The sequence below is a fragment of the Periplaneta americana genome, chromosome 11, assembly GCF_040183065.1.
Source record: "Periplaneta americana isolate PAMFEO1 chromosome 11, P.americana_PAMFEO1_priV1, whole genome shotgun sequence".
Taxonomy (NCBI): Eukaryota; Metazoa; Arthropoda; class Insecta; order Blattodea; family Blattidae; genus Periplaneta; species Periplaneta americana.
Genome location: NC_091127.1, coordinates 78,358,661 through 78,377,054, shown reverse-complemented (window position 1 = coordinate 78,377,054; position 18,394 = coordinate 78,358,661). Strand labels below are relative to the sequence as shown.

At 34.3% G+C, this 18,394-nt stretch overlaps 1 protein-coding gene across 1 annotated transcript in view; it reads right to left on the bottom strand.

The window, feature by feature from the left end:
- LOC138709111 (protein Skeletor, isoforms D/E-like) overlaps window positions 1–18,394 on the bottom strand; it is a 316,549-nt gene that overhangs the window by 147,533 nt on the left and 150,622 nt on the right. The window contains exon 3 of the mRNA XM_069839643.1: window positions 12,768–12,840. Coding sequence (XP_069695744.1) covers window positions 12,768–12,840 — 73 coding nt within the window. The remainder of the gene's footprint in view (window positions 1–12,767; window positions 12,841–18,394) is intronic.

Sequence of the window (18,394 nt, the reverse complement as noted above, 5' to 3'; positions counted from 1 at the left end):
CAACTGAATTGTGAGCAGCCAGTTGCCAGATGGTTGGAACGTATTTGAAACCACGCAGAACTTTCTAAAGATCTTGTACAATCTCCCAGACGGACGTTACAGTGCATCTTAAGGAAGTGATGCGAGGACAAACCTCAGGAGAGATGAAGTGCAACTTGTATTCACTTTCACCTGTCAGTCAGTAAGAGCGACACTTGATCTGTGAGTAATTAGAACCGGTTATGGGAGTGATAAGACACTCCTGGTTTCAGATTCCAGTCAGCCGATGCAATGATAACCGCACCTAAATATATTCATGAAAAAAGGAAACGCGTAGGGATGTCTCCTGTGAATTGAAGGGTTTCAATTTGCATTATTTACGTTTCAATTAACATGAATGTATTTTTTATTTAGAGAATGTATTTAACCTTTCAAAAGCAATTGTGTATAATTAACTTTTACCTAGTGTAATATGAGACTTTCAAAGATCATTGGTTTGTATAGTATTTTACTTCCTCATTGTAAGGATATGAAGAGAAAATATTGTGTCGTACAAAATGGACAGGAGCATTGCTTTACTACTATTCTGCACATCTCTACGTAGAACTACGTGTGGGTACGATCACCTGTTGACAGATACACACGTTTCCTATGCTGCATAATTTTACCTACAACTACGCGTGAGTGCTATCCCTGTTGAAAGGTACATAGGTTTCCTATGCTGCATATCACCTATAACTACATGTGGATACGATCACCTGTTGACAAGTGCATAGGTTTCTTATGTTGCATATCTTTACCTATAACTACGCGTAGGTTCTATCACCTGTTGGCAGGTGCATAGCGTTACTAAGCTACACATCACCTATGGGTACGATCACCTATTGACAGGTTCATAGGTTTACTATGCAGCATATCTTTCCTATAACTACGCGCGGGTGTTATCATCTACTGGGTGTTCAGTTCGAAGTGTGTCATGGCTCGCTGTATGCCGTCATGTGGCTAGCCGATGAGCCTAGAGAATTCAATCTTCCTACACTTCCGCAGAGGTGTATAACCTATGAGGCAGAGAAGTTGCCTAGCAAGTACGGCGTTCATTCTGAAGAGTACGTACCGATACGTACGGTAACGCCAGTAGTGGCAGGAATGTGAATTGTTTGGAAATACGTACTGTCGGGATACGGGGAGAGGGTTAAGACGATTACTTACGTATTTGTTGACATTAACTTCGACGGTCAACATGGACACGGAGCATTTGATTTGTGTTGTGGAATGTTACCGTACCCAACCGATGATAACAAATACCCTGCGTACGACTTGCCGGCGCAAAACACAGTTCGAAAGAGGTTATGGTAGCACACAGACTGTACAGACCGCCATCTGTTGCTAAGACGTTCAAGTTATACCGTTCAGATTGAAGAACACCTTAAATAATAGGCAACTTCTCTGACATATAAGCTGAAACTCGCTTCAAATCGGTGACCCAACAACAGTGACGTCATGATACACTTTGAAATGAACACCCAGTATAGACAAGACTTAGTATGCTGCACATCACCTATAACTACAGTGGAAGTCCACAAATAGACACTCCACAAATAGACGCTCACTCTCGTATACTCCACGATACAAGGTAAGTCAACGCACCCTGTCCCATGCTGCACAGGGTTAACCAGTTGAACCAGTGCAGTAGTGTGCAGATACTCGTACAAGTTCGCAGCAAGGCAGGGAACAAAAAATATGTACTTATATTGAAGTAGATGTTTCATATATTGGAACGGTTTAAAAAAGGTGAATCAATCAGAGCCATCCCTCAAGAATTTGACATTTCGATCAGAACAGTGCATGGGATAAAACAAAATTCATCTAATTACGAGGCATTCTGTAGTGATTATAAGAAGCTTAGTTATTATCAATTGATTGTAGGATGAAAACACAGCTTATTTTGTGTATTTCCTAAATTTAATCAATAGGGATTATTTATGTTCTCTCTTGAAGGCAGCGGCGGCTCGTACCTGAAAATAATAGCGTGCTAAAAATATTTTTAGACTCTCCTAATTTTTGAAGGTGAAATCCATCCGTCGACATTTTGAATCGACTTATAATTGCCTTTAAACACTTTGCTATTTTCAATGTATTCTCTCACTACACTGTCCATGCTGCTTATCAGATTAGTAAGACTTATGAACACAGCGAGATTATCTGACGTTTCTGTCTCATCGTGGCCACGTAGCGCTAGTTCAGATTTCCCACAAAAGTTAATACAATCAATTATTTTCGATAAAATATATCGATTTTTTTTAGATTTTCTCATTATGTTTATGTGCTGATTCTTGATAAGTTCTATTAGCTGCGCTGCAATATTTGCGGTGCCAATAGTACAAAGATCAAACGAGTTTGTTTCTTGCGTGTGAATGTTTCTTTATATATTCATCCAGAGACCAAGATCTTTGACACCTGTCGTAGACATGAATCACCGCTACTAAATAGGAGGCAAGGGAAGCAGAACAGAGCATTTCGTATATCGCATCCACATATCCAGTCACTGTTGTCATACATTTTTCTGTTACATTTCCTAGTGTACACATAGTTTTTACCATCATTTACTTCCTGCACAATATTGGTGTTGACAGCCCTAGATTTTTAATTCTAATTTAATCTTGCACGGCTGCTTGCAGAAAGCAGTTTTGAGTAATGAATCGATGGAGTTAATCATGACATAACTACAGTATATTTTTGAAACTGTTTATAATCCGAATATTAAAACCTGTCTCTGGATTAACATACACATTAAACTTATATTATATATTTGAATTACACTGGGTACAAAATATAGACAGACACACAGCAGAGTATACATTTAAAATGACCACAGTATAAAAGATAATGAATCCCATAAACCTGCACACACTGTTTTGAAAGTGGAAAATAATCCCTATTTTAACAGACTCCCCCGAAATGGTATGCCAACATAGAGTCTATAACACGTAGATAATAAACTCAAAACTATCTGCTGAGATTATATAAAAGTACCTGTTTACACAAACGTTCAAAAATGTATTTCAATACTATTATATTTATGAAAAAGACAAAAAGCAAAAATAGCTACATATATAAAACGTATTTTCTTTATTTCAAAGTTATACCTTTAGCGGTGTCTAGGCAGCACTGTTCCGTCGACTGCTACGAACCAAAGAATATAGAAGGGAAGAAAGAAAGTTTCACCAAAACAAAGTGAAGAAGAGCGTACCGCGCTGCACAATAGTGAGCACGGTGTTGTGTGAAAAAGCAGGACAAAATATCAAGGAGGGGCGAGGTGAAGTGCTGTTCTGCGCATGAGCAAATTATCGAAAATAGTGAACTATTACAAGTAGGATTTGTATAACGTGCGTTTTTTTAACAATATTATTTCGACGATAATTTTATGGCGTGCTACAGCACGTTAGCACGTAGGGAGCAGCCGCCACTGCTTGAAGGGTATACACCATTTTAAAATAATTTAATACACAAACACAACTATTACATGAAATGCTCAATAAGTTTTTGTAGCTTTATTCTCTTCGGCTCTAATCAACAATAACAAAAATGCAGGTTGCCAGGCGACGATAGGAAAGAAAAGATGCGAAAACAAATTATTGTGGTGTATAAACAATTGAATGCTCTTTCATATTTAAGTATAAAAATTAGGGGTGCCATTTGAAATTTCAAAGTGGTAGTGGCTGGGGTGGGAGGTGAAATCTAAAATGCAATTAAGCCTTGTTTAAGACTTTCCCCTTGATATGTAAATTTACGTGTTTTTTTTTTTGGTTTAAATTGAATTCAATTTAATTAACTAGTTATTTAGAGTGGGAAGTTTTGAAATGAAAGCCCTGTATGTAGATACATTTAGAGAGATTTTCCTCCAGAAGTTTGTTTTATGTTTCAAATGTATCACGTATATATTATACTTAATCACGGATTTGTTTTGTTACATATTTTGCATATACTGCAATATATTATTTAAAGTTATATACGTTAATTATTTATGTTTCGGTCCGCACGCCGTAAAAACATTGTACAGCCCTTATGTTTACCAATGTCCGCAGTACTCCGTAGAAAGACAGCGTTCGTACCTCGTCTCGCACACGTACCATTACTGTGTCTATTTGTGGAATTCCAATGTACGTGTGGGTACGATCACATGTTGACAGGTGCTTATGTTTTCTATGCTGCATATCTTTACCTATAACTACGCATGGGTGCTATTATCTATAGATGGGTACATAGTCTTACTATGCTACACATCACCTATAACGATGTGTGGGTACCTACGCTTGGACGCAGTGACCTGTCGACAAGTGCATACTTTTCTATGTTGCGGCGAAAGGCGACTTTGTATGTAATGGTCAATTTCCAAGCTACTTCCTCATATAAACTCAAGAGAAAGACATAGTTATAAATCAAAAAGGAAAAAGGTTGAAGAATTTTCACGAAAATACATTTTTTCAATATTCCTGTTACCATAAAATTAGTTCTGGATATACCGTCTGTCTATTTGCATGTAAATCGTACTTTAAACTATTGGACGAATTTTATTTACAGTGCATTCAGAAACTGATGCACAAGAGTTACGAGAAATATCAGTATTGCATTTTTTGTATTTTTGAAGATTTAAAAATAATTATTAAAAATAGGCTTTAATGATTTTTTATTGAATATTTTGGTATATAAGATGATTCGACAGGTGATATCATAGATTATGTGTTTCCAGTAACCATTGTTTTATGCAATTATTTTCTCTAGAACCGTGTCTCGAATCGAAAACTTTCCAGGCAAAAGTCATAAGAATCATTTTGAAAAGTTGAAGTAATCATAGCCTTCGCAAAAATGCAGTAACAAAGAAACTTCACAGTATTATTTTGTAACAAATTTATTCACAGAATTATATTTCTAGTCGAAAATTCTTTAAGAAAAAAATTACTTAAGTTCTTGAACATAAACACTGCACGTACGTAGCCTATGTGAATCACTTTGTAAAATTAGCATAGTCTTAGCTGTTACGAAAATAGAGAAGAAAGAAATTAATTTTTATGTCGACAGGTGTATACTTTACATGCTGCGGTGAGAGGTGGTTACATTTTTGTGTAATGGTCAATTCTCAAGTTACGTCCTCATAGAGGAGAAAGAGGTAGATCTACGTCAAAATCCGTATTCTTGTCTCGTAAAAAATACCTAATAAAATTATTTAGAAGCATATCGAGATTTTCCGGGGACTGTCATTGTCAGAGGATTATTTTTCAAACACTGCCATTGAGTTGTAAAAACCACCAAGATTTATCCTCTGTCGTATATCACAATAAACTAATTTATTGCAACGTCATGTACAAAATTAAGGATACGCCTATACATATACTCAAACCATACAATCTTCACATTAAGTAAGATATCTTACCTTTCATAATTATAATTTTTTCATTGGTAAATCCCAGAAATCGAAAGTAAGCTAACATAAGCTAATAGGTTATTATACCATTTATAGATTTAGACCTATTAATATTTTTACAATTGAATATAATTACTAGAAAAGACACTATTGTCATTAGCAGTTTGTATAATTATAGTTAGTTTCCTAAAAAAATAATTTAAGCAAGATGTATATGGTCATGTATTGGTAACTGTTTATTATAGTGTTGTGGTTTGGAGGAGGAACTGAGTGTGCTCCACGAATATCTTAATACGAAGGTCGCTAATATAAAATTCACAAAGAAGGAAAAACCAAAAATGGAACGCCTAATATTTTCCAAACTGAGGTTCGCCTGTATAATTAAAAAAAATAGAAGTGCTGTCATTCTAAGCTGTGATTTAAACAGAGCAATTTGTAGTTACAAATACGGCGAACATGGGTTTGATTTCCGACAGCGAAATGGAAATTATCTTTCCCCCATTGACACCGATCTGTATCTCATACCTTGCATTTGTCCCTTGTCTTCAGCAGTAATCACGCGTCATATTAATTGTGAATATGTCGTGTGGGTTCATTATCCTCATAAGGAATTAACAATCTGGGCCAAAGAGACTATATATTAAAGATGAAGACAAAGATCCTACCGCAGCGAGAGATATTATTTATCTACTTACATTTCTGATATATAACCATAAGTTAGTCTTAAAAAATAAAGAAATGCCCCTTGAAATATGACGGGATAATTCTGCTTTTTTAATAGAACATAAAAATATCCGTCATAATAAACATTTTATTCGCACTGAAATAATTTTAATTTATACCAAATTTGACATAAAATAAACACTACACAACATAAAAGCATTAGGTAATGCATTATGTATTTAAAACAAATTTCTTAGACGTTTTTACATACCATAATTGTTTTAAATGTTTACTCCATACTATAGTGGCCAAAAAGAATTTCTGAAAATTACCTAAAAATCTTCTTGAAAAATTTGCACTTTAAAATCAAAATCACTTAACATATTATATGAACGACCTTTACTATGAACTGTCAGCGAATACTCCCATTTTGAATCTTAGCAGATTTATGGCGGATAAAATGTCTTTGAACACCTTTTTCAGTCACCGGCGTAACTCTGTCGACTGAGGCGCTTGTCTGTCGATCCGAAGTTGCGCTCGTGCAAGGGTTCGTTTCCCACTTGGACTGATTACCTGGTTGGGTTTTTTTTCCGAGATTTTTCCTATCCGTAAGGCGAATGTCAGGTAATCTATGGCATATCGTTGGCCTCATCTCGCGAAATACCATCTCGCTATCACCAGTCACACCGACGCTTAATAATCTAGTAGTTGATACAGCGTCGTTAAATAACCAACTAAAACACCTTTCTCGAAGATGTATTTTCTCCTGTCACTCCAATACTAAAGTATCATCATATAAATCGTCATGCAGAAAAATTTAATTGAGCATTGTTGCAGGTGTTCACGTTTCATTGGTAAAGTCTGTCTCAAAATAAAATGTAACTTATCAAAGACTTCATTGTAAATAAAAAGAGACTTTCTGGTTGGGATTAAATTTATTTTTCAATTTCAAAATTTCGCGACACACTCCATGGGGCTGCGCGACACGCCGGTTGGGAACCCTGTTTTAATCGACTGGTTTCCGGACCTATGTTCATTAGAACTTCTTGCCTTATTTCATTGTCTCTACCCTGCAGTTTGTAGGCTACTATAATTGTATTTTTATTTTTTTTTATTTTAGTAGTTAGTAGGTTATTTTACGACGCTTCATCAACATCTCAGGTTATTTAGCGTCTGACTGAGATGAAGGTGATAATGCCGGTGAAATGAGTCCGGAGTCCAACACCGAAAGTTACCCAGCATTTGCTCATATTGGGTTGAGGGAAGACCCCGGAAAAACCCTCAACCAGGTAACTTGCCCCGACCGGGAATCGAACCCGGCCACTTGGTTTCGCGGCTAGACGCGCTAACCGTTACTCCATAGATGTGGACCCTATAATTGTATAATTGTATATAATGTATATCGGTGGTTTTATTTTAAGACCCTTGAAGACTTAGTCACTTATCGTGTCACATTCTCTTATCTTCTGTTATCTACTGTTCTTCAGAATCCTCTGAAGTCTCAATCAGGAGTTTGGATCGAAGAGAACAGAACTTGGTACGGCGAGAACAGCTAATCAGAGCAAATTTAAGACATGGGACCTCTAGCTATATTTGCCTTATGAAGGAAGTCATGCTATATAAGTAGTTTAATACCCTTACAATCCATTTTCTTTGGCGGGGTCTGAAACAGCGAACTTCGAATACAATGAAAATAGTACCTGTTAGACAACATACAACTACTTTAATGCCAAATGTAGCTTTCAGGTAAAGCTCCCTGTGAAGCAGACCTGAATAATTTCAATGGAAAAAACGTTCCGGGCCAGAGGTCCCGGGATCGATACCCGGCCCCGGAACAATTTTTCCCTTGAAATTACTTTAATGCCATATTTCCATATTTACAGTGACTGTGAAGATTTCGTAATGCATTTCTCTTCTTATAGTGTCGTTTTAAACTTGTACATTCCAGATCTCATAGACACAAATTTGGATTTGTAGAAAACAGAACAGCAATATAGATTCTGTGATATTTTTCATATAATGAGTCAAGGTACTGAAACCAAGCTTCGGATACATTCGGTTAAAATATGTTATATAAATGAGCCTGCTGGCATCTACGCTACCATTTCAACTATGGATTGTAAAATGATAAATATGGGAAAAATGACATAGTTTAAATTATGCAATGAATGCTATTAAATTTTCAAGCCCGCTTCGATTCAAAAACATAATGCAATTAATTAAAACCTACGCTGGCGAGAATAATTAATCTCATTAATGATAATAAAGCTTGGGCCATACCTAAATGTGATTATCACTGAATTACTGCCAATGGAATGAATTTTTAAAGAAGAACTGTAGGCTACACAAAATAAACAATATTGACATATTAGGAGTACCAAAAAATCTATCTAATTTAGAAAACATTCAAAATCATAGAACCAAATGGAGATCTCATTTCTTAAAATGACTTCACAAAGAATATCTAGAAATAATCTGAGTTATCAACCATGAGGAAAAATATCTTTGGACTCACCGCTAAAACGGTGACATGAGACTGTAAAGACCATTAGGTCTAATACATGAAAGCAAGAAGAATAAGACGAAGAAGAAAGCTGATGACTTCACCTAGTCTTTACCTACTTTTGTGATATGTTGGTCGAAAACTGACAAATTTCTTAGGCGTAGTATAGAGATTCTTAGATTTCTCGAACATAGAAATTATATTTTCCAGCATTTAATTACAGAAAATAGTGGTGATGATCCCTTGATAACTGCAATGTTGCAATGTACTCCGAAATGTTAAAATCAGATGTTGCCTAATAATAATAATAATAATAATAATAATAATAATAATGGTAATAGTAATAAAACAGATCACAAGAAAATGGATAAGATAAATATTTATATTGCAGCATTTTCTTGTTTGCTACTTGGAGCCAAGTTTTATTAACAGTTAAAAGATTGCGTCATGTCTGTAATTACAATTCCTGGAAGTATTAAAAGAAACAATATGTTTCTTATTCAATTTTTTTTAATTTTATATTTGTATTATGTATTCCTACCTCTGATTGAGGTTCTGGCTTTTACATCTACATCATCAGGAGTATATCTTACTTGACGGTATGTGTCAGAAAAAGATGTTGCATACATCTTAAATCTGATTAGTGAACTATGTTAGTTACTATTCAGCGGTGTATGCATTGGAGGAGAAAAGGAACTGGTCACCCTTTCCCATTATCTCTTGACTTAGTTTCCTTATGAATTATGCATTATTGGTAAGTTATGAGGTTACAACTAGACTTCGGACTGTTGGCTAAAGAAACATAACAAATAGTATGTATTAGGCTGGTATTCATAGTCGACACTTTCGATTAAAATGTCCTTTGGAAGACGCAAAGTATCACTTTTTCGTTGCACAGTCGACATTTTGGATGAAAGTGTACTTCCGACCACACTTTCAGCCGAAAGTGTCACTTTGTAGAAAAATGGCGGACGTCTTGGAAGTTGTCGAATTATTTATTAGAACGTGCGGAAGAAGTGACACAATTAGTGGACAGTGTAAGAAAGCGCTACATTAGGTATAGGCCTAAAGACAATCCCGTGGAATTTTATGATGATATAGAATTAAAGAAAAAGGTTCCGATTTGGTAAAAAAACTGTTATTGAGATTACTCATCTTTTCGAGGACCGGTTGACAAAAGCGAATAACAGAGGTTTGCCAGTGCCTCCAATAATACAGTTATTGGCTGCATTAAAATTCAATGCTATAGATATGTACCATACATTAATATCTATAATATTATACAGTAGTTCAGGTATTTCTATAGTAACATCCGTATATTTATAACCTCAATTCGATGAAGTGATATGTAGATAGATATGCCTATATAACCTACTTTTTATTACTGAAACTAATTTTTTAACTTATGACATTAAACTAACTTCAATCTAATGTAGGCGTAACTATCTCACGTACCTGCTTTCTAAAACAGATTCCATAATTATATTGGGTTTAAAATGATTTTGTTTTTTGTTGATTACCTGTATTTTGAGATAAGATTTATCTTGATGTTCATATAATCATTACTGTTTTGATAATATGTTATATATTTTCATGCCGAAAAGCAGTACATCTGATATGGCTGCTTTTACTGAGATACTGTCTCTAGTTCATGTGCAGCCAATACCTCGCCATGAAAAGAGGTCTCATACCATTAGGCCTATTTTGTTTTGCATTGTAGAAAAATTTGGCATTCAAAATATTCCTGAAGAGCAGGCAATAATGGAAACAAGACAAAATAATAATAACAATAATAATAATAATAATAATAATAATAATAATAATAATAATAATAATAATAATAGCAGTAGTAATGTGTTTATTTATATTCTTTTGACTTCTATTCACTATTCAGAAAAAAGAGAAAAATGAAAATAAAGGGACTAAAACGATATATCAATGAAGCAGATACGTATAAAACCTAACCTAACGATATAAATGAAAATATATAGACAAAACGTAACCTAACAATATGTACAAAACATAACCTAACTATATAAACCAATAGAAGGTAGGTTAGATTTTATACTTAACTATATAAATCAGTAGAACGGATACGTACAAAACCTAACTTAACGATATAAATCAATGAAAAAGATATGTACAAAACCTAATCTAACTATATAAATCAATGGATCAGCTATGTACTGTACAAAACCTAACCTTAGTATATAACTACAAAAATTTCACCAGCAGTATCACCACCTGTTTAATAAAATATTATATATCTGAAGTGACTGAAATAATTTAAACTATCAACAGAAAAAAAAAAACGAAAAACGGAAATAAAACAACTTTAAATATATATTTTCTTTCTCGCGCGATCAATTAGGCTCCCAACTCAAATCAATCTGTGGGTTACACGTTAATTTGTTATTGTTTATTCACTTATTTTGAAAGGCATTGTGAGACTTAAGTTACCAACCAAATTGTAACTCTACACTTTGCTGGCGTAAAGTGACACTTTGTAAAGTGCACTTCTTTAATCGTCTACGAATACCACTAATATGAAAGAGCCACTTTCGTCAAAAGTGTCACTTTGCAAAGTGTACTATGACTATGAATACCAGCCATAATCAATAATTTACCTTACTTTTTCACGTCTTGTAATTTTGCCAATTAAAATATAAATTTATTTTAAATGTTTCAAATTTTACATAATAATTAGGGCCTACATGCAAAGGATAAATGATACTCTTACATCAAGTATTAGTTTTGTGTTTTTCTGACCTCATTTCAAAACAAAATATTAAAACTGTAAAATTTATGTTATCTGTTCCTTCTATAACTTATGTTTTTAATGTTTAATAACAAGTTAATACACTTTATGACATAATTGTGCAATGCAATTGACGGAGAAGAGAGATCTTTAGATTCCAATATATAGGTTAATGTTATTTTTGAACACACGCACACACGCACGAACGCACACACACGTAATACTTAACCCGGAGGTTCACTGCCGCCCTCACATAAGCCCGCCATCGGTCCCTATCTTGAGCAAGTGTTGTGGTACAATATCTTGAAGAGATGCCGGTACAGGTGGTCGAGGTTTATTTTGTTGCTAAGGTATAATTTTAATAAGAGCATTTTTCTGAGGCATACTCATTAGAATTCCTACATTTTTCACTTCTGCAACTTCATTAAGAGTCACGCTGCTTGGAGGCATTCTACTTAGATTTGCTCGAGCCCTTGTTCGATCTCTGTGTAGTATTTGCCTTACTTCTGCATGAACCACATTCGGAGAATGCAGGTGATCTAAAGTATCGTCTTTAGCTACAACTGTAGTCTGCAGATCTGAATTTGTAACACATTTTACAATTGCACACTTTTATGTTATAACATCTCTCTAATATTTTGACGATCTATTTCGGTTCTCTGTATGATATTGGTGTAAATTTTGTGTGTACAGCACCATAGGTTTATTTTTATTTTTTGCATCAGTATTATCTCTGCTATGTTCAATTTGTCCGAAATTCCTTTAGAGCAGCGGTCCTCAGCACACTGCACCCTCTGACTAACGTCTCTTACTCGCGAAGAAGACACTGTACTATGGTGCATTCGTAACTGCTGCCGGATATGCTCTCTACCTCTTCCTGCTGCACGACGGGGTACAACACGTTGCTCCGCTTACCCTTTACCCATTTCAGCGAGTGCCGGCGACCACTGTTTTAGAGCTTACTTGATGAGAATTTTGAAATTACAGTTACCTGGTAATATAACAATGAAAACTTAGGCTTGTTCATATTAAAACTCGATGACTTCTTCGTTGGACTTTGTCAGCTTGTACTTTATTTCTATTGGACTATATTTTGTATACAACCTTTTTTGCATTGGGTTATAACTTAACTGAACTATATAAATGTTGGACCATTTCGTACTTTGGATCGTATAAGTATTGGACCATTTTGTACTTTGGAATAATTATTCCCTCTGAACTTTATATCATAGACGTTTTTTTTTTGTATGAACAGTTTCAGTTCGACCTTTTAGCTCATTGGACTATTTGCATTGGACCTTATCTTTGTTAATGGAAAAATTACATGTGGTGCTTAGCAATAGGTTTCTGATACGATTTATGTACATGCAATATTAGTTGTGCAAATTCTAAGTTTATAATCACTTTTAGTATATTTAGAACAATTAATTACTAGTACTTACGATCCTTTTTCGTCGTTTATCCTAAATCCTGATGAACTGGGATTCTTGGAATTGCCAGCATAAAAGAAGGCAGCTGAAACACACAATAAAATCATAATATAATATTTTAACAAGTATAAGGATAAAATCTTATGTTGCTACAAACTCCACTTCGTAATTGAATATGAATATATATTTGTTATGGAGATACAGTTATAGAGCAAGTATCTAATTTCAACTTCCTTAGATGTCAAATATCGTATCAGGGGAAAATATATATGTCACAAAATAGATACAGTTAACAATATGTGTGGAACTATTAAAAAACGTTAACAAATAAAACCAAAGGGACATAAAGATAAAGTTTTATAAACCTATGGCAGTACCAGCTGGATTATATGGAAGTGAAATGTGGATCATGACAGCCAGAGATCAGAGCAGAATACAGGCTGCAGAAATGCTCTTCCTCAGAGGAATTGTTGAGTTTCATAGTAAGACCACATCAAAAATGAATTTAAAAACTAGTAAAAAAGTCCGTAACATTCTTGAAAACAACGATGACTATCGAAATACTGTATTTATAAATCGTGCAGCAAAATAGAATGATGTAAACGAAAGTTATCGGCATAGCCTACAATAATTTAAAAAAAAATTCCTCAACAGTATCCGAATCCTGAACTTTGTAGTCTACGAGCAAGCAAACTATCTACAAACAGTTAAAGCAGTAGAAAAAAGAGAAAAAAAAAACGTTTAATTCACTGCTGTAAATAGAGACATTATTTAGGTTGCCAAGGACGGTGAAAGAAAGACCAGTTTAGATACCAGTTATTGACAAAAATATTTATATATCTCAAAGATACGATTTACAAAATTAAATTATATCACAGAGGAATTGGAATGCTTGCGAAGAATTGTCGTAATCGTGATTGTCGTACTGCATCGTATTTCTTATTTAATGACTAAAGCCAGCGACTAACTTGAACCGAGTGCTGTGATGTAATGTTCACAGTGAGCAAATGTTACAAAGTGTAGCATTTTAATTCTCGTTTGAGATATCGGATATGGAAGTCGCGTGTATTGCTTTCATTCTTATGGAATGGTGTTATTTGTGAAAGAAGAGATAAAACCAGAAACGATGTTCGCAAGCGAATCTATATAGATACAAAAGTGTTAATGGCGCATCGAACTTATGGAATATTTTGAAAAATCAAGAAATCGGTGATCAATATAAAAGTTCATTAGAATATCTTCTACAGATATATAGGACAGAATTTATTAATTTTCTCTAAAACACTTCGTATAAAAGGGTAGTTCCTCTTACATAAATGTAACTCCTGTGGAAAGTTTAATAAAAATCCGTCAAATAGTAGAGAAGTTATTAATTCTGTCCCCCTATAAGGGAGTAGTTCCTCTTATAAAAACGCAATCAGAGTTTGTAAACAAAAAATATATGCTACCTATAACCCCTGTACGAAGTTTAATACAAATCTGTTATATAGGAGAGAAGTTATTAGTTTTATCCAAATAGATTTGCGTTCTGATCCGCTGTGTGATTCAAGTTGTGCTCGCTGCGCGGCTCGCTGATATATGTACTGACTTGTAATGTAACACTGAAAGGAATTCGCGAAAAAATAGACAACAGAATGAAGCACTCTTGCTCACATTGAGCAGCTCGGCTCGGCGCTGGTTTTCCTCCACTGACTAGCGAATGCATCATATTACATTACAATACTCGGCTGAAGTCAGTTGCCGGCATTAATTTGATCTCATTTTCATACTAATTTCATGTGTTTTGCATTAGTTGTGAAATAGCATCCTGTACTATTCAAATAACACCGGGGTGAAAACTGTTGTTAAATCGTTACGGTGTGAATCGCTCTTTGTAAGGATCTTCAAGAATCAGGCCATTTTTATCCTGAGATTGTACATAAAATAGCTATCATAATGTTGTTTCTTGAGAATCTTATATTTTACTGCGTTGGGAGTCAGCCATTAGCAATGCAGGGGAATATATTGATTAGTCTTTGTATTTTGTTTATATAACATAAATAATTTTGATTTTAATATAAAAAAGCTCTACCATTTATACATCAATCTAATATACAGCTCAATAGTATTTTATATTGCTGATTGTAATAATGATTGTGTTCTAACAAATAATAAGAATAAAGAATAAACCCTGTAGGCATTTCATTTGCAGAGTGCACGCCATTTAGACAACCAGTAATAATATAGAACTTTATGCGTTCGGAAACATTTCAATAGTATCATATTACACTGTATCGTCAGTACGGTTCGAAGTGCGGTTTTTGCATTACTCGTATAACCGTATCAATATATCAAGCGACATTGAAAAAAAAAAAAAAAGTGAAGACTGTGATCCGTTGGGACCGATTGAAAAACGATATCGGCCGGCGTCGAATCCATTTCCATGCTGCTCTCCGAAAGAACGCTCCCTCGGGCCATTGCTTTCATGTATGTGTGCTTGTGTGCCGCTTTGTAATCAATTCTGATCGTTCTGTCCAGTTTGTAACTTATTTAGAATATAGGAGCAAATGCAGAGAGGGCGAATGTGATACTGTGCATTTTATAGTATATTATGTCGTGACTTTATACATGTGCTTTGTGCTTCAGAGAGTCGGATGCGTTTGTACAATAAACTGTTGATTTAATTTGTAAATCTGTACAAGAGCGTCTCTTGGAAGATATATTAACCTATAAGCGTAATGAAAACATATGTTTTTAAGAAAGGATGGAGTCTCATTAAGACATAAGATGAGTTTTAGGATGTTAGAATATTCTCAACGGGTATATTCCTTCTGGAAGAAATTTATTTGGGAATATTCCCGGATGATTTTTGTGAATATTCCCAGACTTGGAATTTGTTTTACTGTTCTTAATTTACTTTACTTTGGCAAATGTTACAAGCTACAACCTAAGGAAAACATAGCAAATAGAATGTAGCAAGTATTTACAATAATTACATGATTCCCGCATTCCATCAGGAGACTGTTGAAGTTTTGATCCTGTTGCCTTGTTAGACATTGAATGGAAGAAATAATTTACGACTATACATTTGAAAACACAATGCAACTGTTTATCAATTTTAGGTTTATTTAAAATAATAATTCCAAAAGCAAAATATCCATCCTTTTGCTCATTTTCTATCAGCATAGAAGCTTGTGCTCATTTTATATGTTATCAAAACCTAAAATTGTAAAATATAAAAAAGATCCCTTTTAAACAGACGAAAACTCATTTTCTAATGGAGCAACCGTAACCGTTTGTGAAAATGACATTAGATACTTGTGGCACAGTAAAAATTCTGGTAGAATGAAATTCTTGTATTATTGTTTTCCAACGTAAATGCTCAGCTTATGTAAATTATGAATAGTTTAGTAAAACCTCAAGACTGTGACATTTTTGTACATCATTACTGAAACATAAGTGCCCCTTATTTCATTCTGATCCTCCCTGTGTGTAGTGGGTTGCATTCACTGACATCACAACTCTCGTCATCATGATGACATTTTGCCGACCTGCAATTGGACGGTGATTAGCAAGCGCCAAAAACCTGTTTTGAGATACTGGCCATTGAAATAAATGTTTTCTTTTATAAACATTTTGTGCAAGAAGTATACAGCATTCATAGTATTACAAAAAAATAAAACAAGTAATACCAAAAAAGTCTAATCGATTTTTAATAAGAGACCAGCAGTTGAATTAATATTTCAAAGCAAAATAAATGAATTTTATGCAATAACGAATTTTTGCTCATAAATAGCAGCAAAATTCAGATATAGCATTCTTGATTTTTTCCGACTTAAATTACTCTGCCATCGACATATTTGTGCAAATATCTCATTTTTTTTTAAATCATCGGTTGGCCTATTATTGCGTAACTCCGTCCAGTTGAGGGCCTTTTACACTGACATATATACTGGGTCATCCATTTATCTCGGAACCGGAGCTGCGTGTAGCGCCTAAGGCGACAACAGCAACGTGTTTATGTATGTATGTATGTATGTATGTATGTATGTATGTATGTATGTATGTATGTATGTATGTATGTATGTATGTATGTATGTATGTATTGTAACTCCAATCTGAACCAACAATAAAATTGTTGATCAGTGGAAAAAAAAAACATTTTTTGTAGAGTTGTTAAACAGATAATAATTATTTAAAAAAAAAAGGAAGTCCTCTGTGTCCATATTTAGTACTTTTCTGTGTTTTACATACGAGAAAAATCTGTAGTTGTCACAATTTTCAGTGTTACTTCAATAATAATACTTAATTTTAACAATCTTTTACATTTTGGTGACTGGGAATTTTTGGGGGTATATTCCCGGAAATATTCTCGATGGCAAACTTACCCGGAATTTAACCATTTCTAGTGACGATGTACAAATATTTCTTTGTGTTACTCTCTAAAATCTGATGGACAATGTAACAGTTCTATTACTGAGAAAATTACTGATAATAATTTATGTTGTAGCGATTCATTGCCCTCGATTGTAGCTCAGGTTATAGCTGCAAACCTAGCGGGGCTCAGCTAGAATCTCGGTAGGGAATTGGAGAGTTCTCTCCCTCCCATGGGACTGTCTCTCTTGTGTTGATCTCGTCCTATGTTGTCTTAATCATGCACCGCGCTTACCACACAACCAGTAAATCCTGCTACTTGTGAATGTTTAATGTTCATAATTACTCCATGAGCGGCGACACGGAACATACAATCACAATTATCGGAGCTAGACGATAGTGTGATAGTGATCGATATATTTAATATTTATAATACTAGCTGAACACACCCGGCGTTGCCCGGGTTGTCTTTTTGCTCCTTTTTTAAAATTAAACTGGTTGTTAGACTTTTCGGAAACCTCAGAAACTCAACTGTAGACAACCAAAACGAATTGTCTTTAATAAGCTTTCCTCGTCCATAAAGATGAATCTTTACATAGCGTCACTTACATGAATTAATGAATTTCTTAGTCAAATGCCTGAAAGTATTAACTCAATTTAAAACAACTGCAGATCAGGCAACGAAAGAAAACATTTCATCACGTGCCTTACTTTTAAATGTTTTAAAATTTGTATGTATGTATGTATGTATGTATGTATGTATGTATGTATGTATGTATGTATGTATGTATGTATGTATGTATGTATGTATGTATGTATGTATGTATGTATGTATGTATGTTTATTTATTTATTCTGTCGTAGTTAGGGCCACCAGGCCTTCTCTTCCACATCACCAGAAATACAAATAAAATAATAAAAAATCAAACTATAAATAAAATAAAACCAAACGAACATATATAAAATTTTATATATATATATATATATATATATATATATATATATATATATATATATGTTACAGTCATACAAACTTTAAATTAATTAGCATTGTCTTGAAGTTCAGCAAAACAAAATACACCTCTTGGTCCCTATATGCCCACTAAAGCATTGTATCAATGTTCTACAGATCTTACATTTTATCTCTGCCTGTCAGTGACTGTTAAATTTCAAGTGGCTTAACTGAGTCATGGGAGTCAACGTATTAAAAATCATTGCAACCTTTCTGACGTCTCCTTTCATTCCCCGCAAATGTGACGTTGCACAAAGGCAGAGATAAAATAATTA